Source organism: Myotis brandtii, unplaced genomic scaffold (genome assembly GCF_000412655.1).
Source record: "Myotis brandtii unplaced genomic scaffold, ASM41265v1 scaffold1279, whole genome shotgun sequence".
In the NCBI taxonomy this organism is placed as follows: Eukaryota; Metazoa; Chordata; class Mammalia; order Chiroptera; family Vespertilionidae; genus Myotis; species Myotis brandtii.
Window position 1 is genome coordinate 132,452 of NW_005354503.1, and position 11,765 is coordinate 144,216.

At 50.2% G+C, this 11,765-nt stretch overlaps 3 protein-coding genes across 3 annotated transcripts in view; 1 reads left to right on the forward strand and 2 right to left on the reverse strand.

Moving 5' to 3' along the window:
* LOC106724974 (leukotriene B4 receptor 2-like) overlaps positions 1-2,302 on the reverse strand; it is a 3,369-nt gene extending 1,067 nt beyond the window's left edge. The window contains exons 1-3 of the mRNA XM_014534287.1: positions 1,761-2,302; positions 463-559; positions 4-124 (exon numbers count right to left, since the gene is read on the reverse strand). Of these exons, the coding sequence (XP_014389773.1) occupies positions 4-124; positions 463-559; positions 1,761-1,856 (314 nt within the window). The 5' untranslated portion in view covers positions 1,857-2,302. The remainder of the gene's footprint in view (positions 1-3; positions 125-462; positions 560-1,760) is intronic.
* A 239-nt stretch (positions 2,303-2,541) lies between these two features.
* Positions 2,542-6,117, forward strand: CIDEB (cell death-inducing DFFA-like effector b). The gene is made up of 5 exons (XM_005859575.2): positions 2,542-2,726; positions 3,024-3,168; positions 4,817-4,966; positions 5,195-5,385; positions 5,563-6,117. The coding sequence occupies exons 1-5, from the start codon at positions 2,686-2,688 to the stop codon at positions 5,693-5,695; spliced, it is 660 nt and encodes a 219-aa protein (XP_005859637.1). The 5' UTR covers positions 2,542-2,685; the 3' UTR covers positions 5,696-6,117.
* Positions 6,091-11,765, reverse strand: part of NOP9 (NOP9 nucleolar protein) — a 6,484-nt gene continuing 809 nt past the window's right edge. The window contains exons 3-12 of the mRNA XM_005859612.2: positions 11,647-11,761; positions 10,669-11,118; positions 9,618-9,728; positions 9,016-9,157; positions 8,716-8,908; positions 7,940-8,080; positions 7,411-7,536; positions 7,011-7,247; positions 6,718-6,823; positions 6,091-6,376 (exon numbers count right to left, since the gene is read on the reverse strand). Coding sequence (XP_005859674.1) covers positions 6,219-6,376; positions 6,718-6,823; positions 7,011-7,247; positions 7,411-7,536; positions 7,940-8,080; positions 8,716-8,908; positions 9,016-9,157; positions 9,618-9,728; positions 10,669-11,118; positions 11,647-11,761 — 1,779 coding nt within the window. The 3' untranslated portion in view covers positions 6,091-6,218. The remainder of the gene's footprint in view (positions 6,377-6,717; positions 6,824-7,010; positions 7,248-7,410; positions 7,537-7,939; positions 8,081-8,715; positions 8,909-9,015; positions 9,158-9,617; positions 9,729-10,668; positions 11,119-11,646; positions 11,762-11,765) is intronic.

Genomic DNA, 11,765 nt, shown 5'->3' on the forward strand with positions numbered 1-11,765 from the left:
AGCCCCGCCAGCGCCGCCAGCAGCAGGAAGGCCGTGCCTGTGGCCCGTGAGGCCGGAGAGCTCAGCAGCGTCTCGTTCCCTGGGGGGCGGTAGCAGTCTGTCATCCTTCTGTACCTACAGGGGGCTGGAAAGGGCCATGGGGCGCATTCAGGGGCTGGGGCAAAAGCCAACGTTACCCCTGAGGCCAGGTGAGAAGGAACGGTGCCTCCCCTCGCTTCCCTGAAGCCTGCCTCTCTTCTGTCTGGGAGCCTTGGCTTCCTCTGGGACCCCAGCCCCAACTCAAACACTACTTCTTGGAACCCAGGTCCCCTGCTCTCAGTCAGCTGAGCTCCCCAGTCCTGACTCCCAGGCTGTCACCACCTCCACCTCCACTCCTCTACCCTTCTTTGTCCAGCCCCTTCCCTCTACCTCAGGGCAAACGTGAGAGGTGGTGAGTAAGGGCACTTGGGCAGATCTACTTACCCAGCTGCGAGCTAGCAGGGTGGGGGGCCCGCAAGGGGCCTGGGGAGGCTGCAAAGGCAAAGCAGCAAAGGTCTTGGTGCCTACTCCTGTCCCGTGCCTGTCAGATTTGCAGAGGGTGAGGCGAGAATGGGGAGGGGCAAGGTGGGGCCTTTCCCGGGGCCCCTCCCTCACCATATTCCTTCCCATCACTAACTTGTCCGGGCATGTGAGGTCCTGCCTCCCAGGAAACAGGAGAAGCTGAAGGGGTGCAGATAAGGTTCCCTGGTTGTGTAGGTGGGTGAGTAGGGACACTGCTGAATCCTGACCCTGGGTCCTGCTTCTGTGCTGATCCCTCCCCCAGCTCTGGTCCCAACCCTCCTAACCCTGCAGCCTGATGCTTTCTGGCCTCCTTGGTCTGCACTCAGCAGGAAAGGTGACCCAAACTACTCACTTTCCCTGCTGCTCTTTCTTTGCCTGTTTCCAGACCCCTGACCCTGCTGAGCCTCCTTTTTCCTCAGCTTCCTACCTACCCCTCTTGCCTCTTGCCGTGGGCCCTGCCCCAGTCATTCCACCCTCAGGGCTCTCATTGGGCTGTCAATGACCGCTTTCAGGGTAAAGCATGGTGCTAAGTCCTGTGGGGTCTGGGGGAATGCATGGAGGTGTAAGGGGCATCTGACCTGGCTGAGGAGTTACACACACAACCATGAAGAGACCACATTACTAGGCTGCACCAGGATACAAGACAAGAAAAGGGGAAAGGTTGCAGTGGTAGAGACATGCTGAAAAGAAGCTTTCTCTGGTGGAGAAGTCAGGCAAAACTTGGAAACGAAGAAATTTGAGGGGACCTAGTTCACTGATAAAGTTGATCCCTCAGTCAACAGCCAGAACTGGGGGTTTTTTGGGAGCCAGGACACCAGTACTGTCTCCATTTGGGTTCCCTCCAAAGCAGAGTCTGAGTTAAGGGCATGATACAGGTAATCCTGTACTCATTAAATATAACTGAACAGAACTTCAGAGACCTGTGGAATAATATTAGAGATCAAACAGAAATGTAACCGAAGTCCCAGAAGAAGAGTGGAAGAAAGTCAGATGGAAAAGGACAAGAACCATATGATTTCACTCATATGTCGGATATAAAACAGGAAGCAACAAACAAACAAACTCATAGACACAGCAGTACAGCTTGGGAAGCAGGAGTGAGAGAAGAGAGGGAAGAGGAAAGCCAATAAGAGCGTTATTGCGCTCCTTCAGTAGGCATCAGGAATGTCTAAGAAGTGCACAGAATGAGAACGAGGAGGCATTGACGCTCCTGTACACACCTGTAGCCTGCACTTGCCAGGGGGCAGACTAGCTGCCAAAGCTGCAAACGAGACTTCTGGGCAGGAAAGCAGAGACTTGCACTCAAGTGAGTTCATTGTCAGTGAGAGTCTGAGCTTCCACACAACTGTCCAGCACAACTGCAGCTGAAATCAGGGATGGGAATGGAGCACCGGAAGCTAAATTCCTGATGCCATCAGAGGACACTCCCCCTTCCCCCTTCACATCTCCTTCATGCCTATTAAGTGGCCAAAGGAGAAAAGTGAGAAATGCAGAGTGGCTGAAGCAGGCAGTTCTGCAGAATTAAATCAGGGAAATGTTGAGCCAACTGCTCCCCTAGACCATGAAGGAAAGAGCAGGAAAGCAAGAAGTTCCTTGCCACGGGATCCTGGTGGTCCATGGATCAGGACCCATCCTCTTCTATGCCCCACCCAGACACACTGCCTCACCTCCCATTTCTCCAAGCCCTGCCCATGATCTCACCCTCAGCCCCGCCTCCCTTTTCCTAATGCGCAGTTTATGGATTTTTCAGTAGGTGGCAGTATGTGCAGCACAAGTCACATACTGTAGCTTCTATACCTAGAAATTCCCTCCATACAAAGAAAATCGCCATCCTCTTACATAGTTACCATTAACCCTCACATCACAAGCTGCCACCAGAGACAACATCCACACAAAGCTTCCCTGGCTTCTGCCTGGCAACTCTGGGCCTTAATCCTTCTTCCAGGACCCCATCTAGGCCCCTCCTCTCCTCCCTCCCCTGGGACTTTGCCCTTCCTACAGGCCCTCCAGGGGGCCAGAGTCCGGCTTGACTCATCCTCCACCTCACTGGGGCTGAGGTCCCAGCTCTGTAACAGTAAACATCATTTCAGCCCAGCACAGCGGAGAACAACCCAGCACAGAATTCTTCTGCTCTTTCCCTACACCATGGAGTACCTTTCTGCCCTGAACCCCAGCAGCCTGGTCAGGTGATTACTGGTCTTCCTCTCCACTCTCTAACTCTGGGGATAGCGGCAGGGCAACAAATCTCCACTCAGCCCCTTGGAAACTCATGAATCTGTACCCCTTCCCCTCCCCACTCCACTTTCCACAGTGGGCTTGTCCAGCTTCTACCACCCACCTCCACTCCATGGTCCCTCCCTCTCTCCCTCGGCTACCCTAATCCAAAAACCTAAATCCTTCCAACTCTCCAGCCACCCCATCCCCATCATCCCCATTATACTCAGCAAACCCCTCACTCCTTGACCTTTTTTTCCAACTACCAGATCAGTATCCAATATGAGCTCTGAGTTTGGCCGTAGGATCTGGACTTCACCTCCACCGCCCCAGCGACCTTTCCGCGTCTGTGATCACAAACGGACCGCGCGGAAAGGTCTGACAGCTGCCACTCGCCAGGAACTGCTAGACAAGGTGAGTGAGCCAAGTCCCTGGGTTCCTATCCGAGGGGCAGCCAAGGGGCTCAAAAAGAGTAAGAACTTGGAATGACCAGCAGGAAGGGCTGAGGTTATGCACCCCTCCCTCTGAAGACTAAAGCAGGGGGGTGAGCCCAGTGATCTCTGCTGCATTTGGGTCCATCTATTTTCCCCCAAGGAGTTGGCTTTTCTTTGGGGATAGGGGAAGGAGTGGGGAGGGTTGGAGGGATAGGATTTAGAAGACAGTGTGGACTGGCAATTCGTGTGACAAATCAAGTTCAAATCCTGATTCTGTCACCTCCTTTTGTCAAACCTTAGGAAGTTATTTAACCTATAAAAATGTCAATTTCTTTCTTTTCTGAATTTTAGAGGATATTTATTAAAGCTGGGGATGTGAAATAAGAAAGGCTTGGGGAAATGAGCCTAGGCTGGTCTGCTTTGGCTCACTAAGAAGTCAGAGAAAAGGGGGCCTTGGGGACAGGTTCAGGGGGGTTCCCTGGGATGAATTGCCGCTGCCCATTGCTGCCCTGTTTGCAAGCCTGCTGGGGTCCCTTAGAGTTTAGGACAGTGATGGCGAACCTATGACACGCGTGTCAGAGGTGACACGTGAACTCATTTTTTTGGTTGATTTTTCTTTGTTAAATGGCACTTAAATATATAAAATAAATATCAAAAATATAAATCTTTGTTTTACTATGGTTGCAAATATCAAAAAATTTCTATATGCGACACAGCACCAGAGTTAAGTTAGGGTTTTTCAAAATGCTGACACGCTGAGCTCAAAAGGTTCGCCATCACTGGTTTAGGAGATGCATGACTCTTGGGAGAGTGGGGGGGAGAGGGGGGCACCAGAGTGCTCCTGGGAGGGAGAGCACCCACTGGTGCCTTCATTTTTGAGGGGTTTTTAAAGGTTGGATGTTTAGGGGAGATCTTAGGGGCAGATCTCAATAGAATATGCATCAGCTTTATGTTGATCTACCAAATTGAGATTTATTCTCTTAACTTCATCTGCCCTTGGGTGTGGTTGGCAAATGGCACTAATTGAATTTGTCTCCTTAAGTAGGGTGATTTAAGCTATTTACCCTCTGGTTGGGGAGAAGTCAAAATGTCAATTTCTTCATCTATAAAAAGGGAGTAATAATACACCTCCTTGGATTGTTAAAGAAAGTAAAAGAGGATAGTGTATGTAAAGTGCTACCTGGCACTAGTAAAGACAAAAAGATTGTCATTATTACTGAAAATGGCTCTGGAGAACTCTATGTAGGGAGTAGAGGAGCGAGGTGGGGGATAAGATTCCATTGCATCAGGCCCCATCAGCATAATGCCTTATGCCCATTCCCAAAGGATGGACTTCAAGGGAGCCTGGCTAGCTTTCCAATTCCTAATCAGGAGTGGCTTGGAGGGAAGCAGGGGGAAATAACAATGACATGGTAGGAGCAAATAGGAAAAAAGGTCAGCTCCTAGTGAGGGTCCCCCAGTGAAAGAACACTGAGAGCTGGAGCTGTTTGAAGGGATGGCAAAGCACCAGGAAATAGAGTTGGGATATCAACCAGTGTCTTGAGCCAACCAGTGGATGCTGGGCAGCTGGAGAGGGAAGGCATGAGACAAGCTCTGCCATTTCCCTCCTGCTTCTTGCCACTGGGCAGGCACTGGAGACCCTGCTGCTGAGCGGAGTGCTAACCCTGGTGCTAGAGGAGGATGGGACTGCCGTGGAGAGCGAAGACTTCTTCCAGCTGTTGGAGGATGACACATGCCTGATGGTGTTGGAGTCTGGGCAGAGCTGGAGTTCCAGCAGGGTGAGGCCTGTACTGGGCTGTTATAGGCCACCAATCCTTTCTCTCTCTCCCAGGCCTCTCCTCCTGCCTAACCCTCATCTTGAGGGCAGGAGTGATGAGAGAGGTAAGGAGTTTTTAAGGACACCTTATGGTGGACTAACAGTCCAGGCAAGGGTGGGTCTGTCCCACTACTGATGGGGATTGATGGTGGATGTGAGGGACCATTGCACTCATGGGGGTGTTCTACAGAGTGGGATGCTGTCCTATGGCCTGGGCCGGGAGAAGCCCAAGCACAGCAAGGACATCGCCCGCATCACCTTTGACGTGTACAAGCAAAACCCTCGAGACCTCTTTGGGAGCCTGAACGTCAAAGCCACATTCTATGGGCTCTACTCCATGAGTTGTGACATTCAAGGACTCGGCCCAAAGAAAATACTCAGGTCAGAGACCAAAATGTTTTACTTCCCCATCCCCATAGTTTCAGTCCCATAATTCCTTCTCCTGCACTCACCTAACCCATTAGCTCTCAATTATGGAGAGCCCCCAACCCTCACCCTCCCCACCAGCTCTATGGCTTCCTCCTGGCCATCTGACTGCCTCTTGTCTCTGCCCTTCAGGGAGTTCCTCCGATGGACCTCCACACTGCTGCAAGGCCTGGGCCATATGCTGCTGGGAATTTCCTCTACCCTTCGCCATGTAGTGGAAGGGGCTACACAGTGGCAGCAGCAGGGTCACCTTCATCCCTACTGAGAAGGGGCTCGGAGCTTCTGCCCCTAGAGATGGCTGTAGGGACTGTGACGACATCCCGTTTAGGGACCCGCAGATAGTGCAGACTAGATAACTCACCTGGTTTTCCCACTGCCCTCTGACCCCATCAGCATAGTGCCTTACACCCCTAGCCTATACCCATTCCTGAAGAATGCTGTCCCTTCTTAGCCATCTTTTCAGCCTCCCACCTACCCTGAAAGCCACAACCTTGCCCCAGGCATCTTGACAGCACTCTGATTGCTGCTGCCTCTAGAGTTCTGACAACTCCTCCTCTCCCTGAGCTCCCCAGCGCGCTGAAGACAGCCCTCTTAAACTTTACCTTGAGATCTCTATTTCTCCATACCCTTCCCCCCCAAGAATAACAAAGACATTTCCAATACAAATATAAAAATGTTTACCAATAAGACTTTTGACTTCAATGACTTCGATTTAAATTAGTAAGGGGACAGGATAGATACTCCCTTTCCTCCTCCCCCATCAACACCCAGTCCCAGATCTCAAGGCCTCAGTCTTCAAGAATTGAGTTCAAAACCCGCCTCCGCTTGGCCACTGCCCCCTGTTGCTGTTCCCAAGCTTCTCGACGCTTCAGGAAGGTAGTCAGGGCCACATTTCGAGCCACATGGTGGCCAAAAGGGTCTTTTATCAGCTCTTGGTTCCGCTCTCCTGCAAAGGGAACCATTCATGTTCAGTATCAGCATGCAGTCACCACCTATGCTTGAAGGGACTCTACTTGGGGTGAAGGTCTCTCCATTTTACCTGGACCCTGGGTCTGACTTGAGATAGAGTTAACCCCTCATTCTCCAAAGAACAAACTGGGAGGAGGGGTAAGAACACAGAACTGCACAATCAACAGAGGGAAGGGGAGAGCAGACTGCTAAGCACCATGGCCAAGTCACCCTTTGCAACTGAAGTCTCTGCTGAATTTAAATCCATCCCCCAGCCACCCGGCTATTTGGAGTAAGGAAAGGGAAGTTTGGAGGTCCGAGAGACCTGCTGGTACTCACCCAGCTCAGCAGCAATTTCCTTCCGGGCCCCCAAGGCTGCTCCATTCCAGATGGCATCTAACACACGGCTGCCATGGCGACTGCAAGCCAGAGCCACATACTGTCCCTGCATTGAGACAGACAAGGTAGGTCCCTCTAGGGCAGTTCTTGAAAATGTGCTGGGGAGGGCAGGAGGGAATGGAGTTTCCGTTTAAAGACTGAGTCAAAAGAGTCTAGGAAAGACAGTCCGGGGGAAGCTCATGTTCTCTAAATAGATAATGGCAGAGGAATCAAAGCAGAAGCCAGAGTCTAACCTTTAGGGTCTTGAGCACACGGCGGCGCTGCTTGCGCGTCACAGAAGGGCTGGTCAGGACGGCATCAAGCACATGGGAACCAGCAGGACTTTGGGCCAGGGTCAGAAGTTGTGGTCCCGTCAAGGCACCCAGACTTCGAAGTATAAGGCCAGGAGTGGAGAAGTGCAGCAGATGCTGGAGCAGTAGAGATCCGAGGACTGTCACTTCTCCCAGGGCCCTGGCTGTGCCCATTTCAACCTGAAGACAGGGATAGGAAATCAGGAGGTAGCCACCAAAATGCCACCTCCACTTGGATGAAGCCAGAGATCTCACCACCTTCACCTCCGTGGTGAGAGGCTCCCTAAGCCCCGGGAGACCTGGTCCCCAATCAGTCACTGGCTTGGCCTTTCCCCTACCTCACCTGGTGGTCCGCAGGCACTGCCCCCTCCTCCTCCACCAGTCCATAGTACACCTCATAAGCCATCAAAGTGGCAAAGAGAGGCACACAGGCCACTTGCCGGGAAGAGGGCTCTGCACAGTGGAATGCCTAGATGAGAAGACAAAACATAATGAATCTGAGAACCGATTTTAACCCTGAATTTCTAGACTAGGGAAAGCATTCAGGAGTGGTGAGAATGCCTTAACTTCACAAGAATATAAGCTGCATGAGGACAGGATCTCGTCTGCCCTGCTGTATCCCCAGCCTCTATACATATAACAGGGGTCAATAAATATTTATTCCTTCAATAAACTTCTCTCTTTGTTCTGGGAGACAATTTTTCATTCTAGGGCTATGAGATGGCTTTGGCCTCATTTCCCCTTGTTATCTATGAACTCCCTGAGCATTAAATCTCTTGGGGCCAGAGATACAATGACTAAAGATTCGATAAGTCTTAAGAGACAGAATTTGAACCAAGGGCATAAACGGGTTGCAAGGAACACCCACTCACCTCTAACAACAGCTGCAGAACCTGGGCTTGGTGGGTTCCAACTCTGCGGCAGGCTCCCACCAGGGCAATGACTACCCCTGGGTGACCCTGTGCCAGCACAGCTTCCAGGGCAGGACTCAGCTCCTCAAATACGGGGGACAGCTGAGGGGAGACATGGGGTAAAGAATCTTTGGCATTCTGGTAACTGTGGGCTAAGTTATTCAGAGAAATCTTTCTGCCAAAAACAACTAAAGATGCTAGATAAGACAAAAAGCATTGCCAATGTCAGGACTTTGGTTTGGCTGGATAAGAAAGGTCCAGAACAAGGGGGTAGTCTTAGAGGACCTGCCTCACATGGAGAAGGGACTTTAAATTACCATCCTGTCAGGGTAAAGGAGAATTCAAATCAAACCTTCCACTCTAACTCCCATGAGTTCCCAAGGAAGTGTGCCCGGGCACTAAGCAGCAAAGGAAAAGAGAAGCTACGGCAACAGCTCCAGTACTCATCTGGATTTGTAGCCAAGTGCCCAGTCTGGCTGGGCCATGGACCCTCAAGCTGCTAACCTGGATTAAGCCAGTCTCCTGTTGGTATTGGCGTTTGAGAGAAGCCAAAACAAATCCTTTCTGGGAAGAAGACACCTTCACCCTATGCTCTGGGAAACCCCCAGGAATAACTTTGTAAGGGGAAGAGCCAGCACACAGTCAGAGATAGGCACACCATACAATAAGGCCCAATGAACAAGTACTAGTAGAAGCAACAGTGTACAGAAACAGACCCAGCCAAGTTCCCGACTCACGAGCTCAGGGGTAGTGACAGCATCTAGTAAACGCTGCAAAGGGAAGTTGGCAATAGGATGTGCAGCCATGGTCTGCAGCTGCCCTTGGAAGTGATCCTCAAAAAGGCTCTGGAGCCTCGGGGGTTCCAACACCAGCAGCACCTGCTCCAGAAGTCTGGAGCTCGTCTGATCCCGCAGAAATAGCAGTAGGGGGCTGGAGACAAGAAGGTAGTTTTAACTCCACTCCATCAAAAATACCTACACACCTCATTTATTATACACACCCCATCAATCCTGACCAACCCTGAGGCCAGACCTTACCTGCCATCTGCTGAGGAATTGCGGTTACTCAGATAGTCAATCACAGCATTACAGAGGTGGGCACACAACTGGGGCACTTTGCGGTGTAAGATCTGTAAGGCCACTTGAAAGCAGAAACTGGAGATCTTGTCAGTGATAAACACTGTTGTGAGAGAGCAGAAATAATAAAAGCAGCTTTCCCAAAATCCAGACGACCTGTACAACCTCAAACAACAAGGTACAAGGGACCATGGAAAAAGGGTCTATAAGAGTCTTTGCAACACAAATCAGATCAGATGTGAAAAGAAGACTGATCTAAATAAGGGCCTTACTTGAAGATAATCACCTCCAGAAAAGTAGATTCTAGACCAGGGGTGGGCAAACTTTTTGACTCGAGGGCCACAATGGGTTCTTAAACTGGACCGGAGGGCCGGAACAAAAGCATGGATGGAATGTTTGTGTGAACTAATATAAATTCAAAGTAAACATCATTACATAAAAGGGTACGGTCTTTTTTTTTTTTTTTTTTTTTTAGTTTTATTCATTTCAAACGGCCGGATCCAGCCCGCGGGCCGTAGTTTGCCCACGGCTGTTCTGGACCCTCCTCCTACTTCCCTCCTTACCAGCAATGTCCTTCAGAAAGCAGGAGCTCAGGTCCTGAAGACAATTCAAGAAGGATTCAGGAACCTCAAAATCAGTTGGTTTACATTCCCGAGTTGGAGTTCTTTGTGCTTCTGAAAGAAGATCAAGTGGCAAGACCACAAAAACACCATGCCAGAGGGAGAAGAATTCCACAGGTCAGGAATTTTCAACCTTTTCCATTTCATCGCACCCATAAACGAATTACTAAATTCTGCAGCACACCAAAAAAAATGTATTTTGCCAACTGACAAAAATATAAGTTTTGATTCATTCACACTGGACAGCTATTGTTGTGTTAGGTGGTGCCTTTTTTTATTTGACAATCTAAGGGAAAAGAGGTCAGTGCCCCTGACTAAATAACAGGTATCACATGTTTTAAATATTCTTGCAGTGTGTCACAGCACACTGGTTGAAAATTGCTGGCAAAGATGAACAAGGGTTTACCTTAGAAATGCAGAACACAACTGAATTTCTCTTCTCATCTAGATGATGGAATTGAGACCACATTTCTGTTTCAATTTGTCTGAGACACTTCAACCAGCTTTCCCATGGACCATGGGAGATAGTCCAAACTCCTTAGCCAGAAATTCAAGATGTTCCCAAAATCAGGCCTTATCTAAATTCTCTAACCTTATTTCCCAGTTTTTAAAAATGTAGGTCACTGCCTATGAATGAATCACGAAATCAATTTCATGGGTCTCAACTAGCACCTTTGTAATGGAATAGAACAGAATAAAAAAGGAAAGAAAATATTAGAGTGGGTTGCATGTAGTAAGGGTATTATTTCCTGATCTTTTGCTTACATCCAGTATGTGTCTACATACACATGTACATTGAGTCATGGTTAGCTTTCCCTAAACACACCCTGCCTTGAGGCCTCTGTAGCACACTAATCTTTGGCCTGCTAAGCCCCGTCCTAACTTCTGTTAGTTCTTCAAGGTCGTGAAGACTTACTCTTCTGCCACCATCTCCTCCTGAACTTCCTAAACTCTCCTTTCCTCGCGGCCCACTTCCCTCTCCTGTAATACTTACCAGGTGACCGGGAGCCCCGGTGTCTGGCTCTCTCGGACTCCAGAAGAGTCCCTCCTAACACCTGCAGCAGAGTTCTGACCACGAAGCTGCCATGTGTGTCTCCACAGTAGAAAAGGAAATCATCACACACCTCAGAGGCTAGTCCCAGCACCAGCTCCTCCAGGGTCTCCAAGGGAGGCGCCTCCTCCTCCTCCTCCTCCGAAGCCTCCTCCTCCGCACAGCTCCCCAACAATCGGGGCAGCTGCTGCAAAGCGCTCTGCAATACATGGACCCCGCACCGGTGACAGGCCACAGAGCGCAAGCTGGGGCGCAGAGCAGCCAATACGCCACAAAGAGGTTTCAGGGGGCTGAACCCCAACAGTTCCTGCAGCATCTCACTGCCAGTCCTGTTTGTGGCCAAGGCGAGGGCCTGAGCCTCCACTTCCTTCAAAACATTGTGCACCATCAGCTCTGGGAAGACAAAGAAACATTTTATTTATTTATTTATTTTTATTTTTTGATTAAGTTATTACATGTGTCCTTATCCCCACATTAACCCCATCCCCCCCACACATGCCCTCACCCCCCTGGTGTCTGTGTCCATTGGTTAGGCTTACATGCATGCATATAGGTCCTTTGGTTGATCTCTCCCCCTTACCCCCACCCTCCCCTACCTTCCCACTGAGGTTTGACGGTCTGATCGATGCTTCTGTCCCTGGATCTATTTTGTTCATCAGTTTATGTTGTTCATTATATTCCACATAATGTGAGATCATGTGATATTTATCTTTCTCTGACTGGCTTATTTCACGAAATATTTTAAAGAGACTGAGAGGAGGTTATGTTCCATCACTTAGCCCAGGGGCTGGGAGCGAGGAAGAGGACACGGGAGATGAAACAGTGCCCACGCCCTGGGAACCCACCACAAGGTCCTTGCCTGCACTGAATTTTATGCCCAGGAAACCCCTCTCCTGGTCCCAACCGGAAGAGCCCACCCACCTCGTTCTTCTCCGGCCTCCGGGGCCTCTTTCAGCGCCGACAGCGCCCGGCGGAAGTACCCCAGCGCTTCGGGGCTCAGGTGAGGGTGCGCGTCCAGGGGCGGGCAGAGCTGTCGCTCG

What these genes read in the sequence shown, in the direction of transcription:
- CIDEB (XM_005859575.2), top strand. Translation starts at nt 2,686, where the DNA reads ATGGAGTACCTTTCTGCCCTGAACCCCAGCAGCCTGGTCAG. An exon ending in AACCCCAGCAGCCTGGTCAG is followed by an intron (nt 2,727 to 3,023) that starts GTGATTACTGGT and finishes TCCAACTACCAG; the next exon opens with ATCAGTATCCAATATGAGCT. An exon ending in AGAGCTGGAGTTCCAGCAGG is followed by an intron (nt 4,967 to 5,194) that starts GTGAGGCCTGTA and finishes GGTGTTCTACAG; the next exon opens with AGTGGGATGCTGTCCTATGG.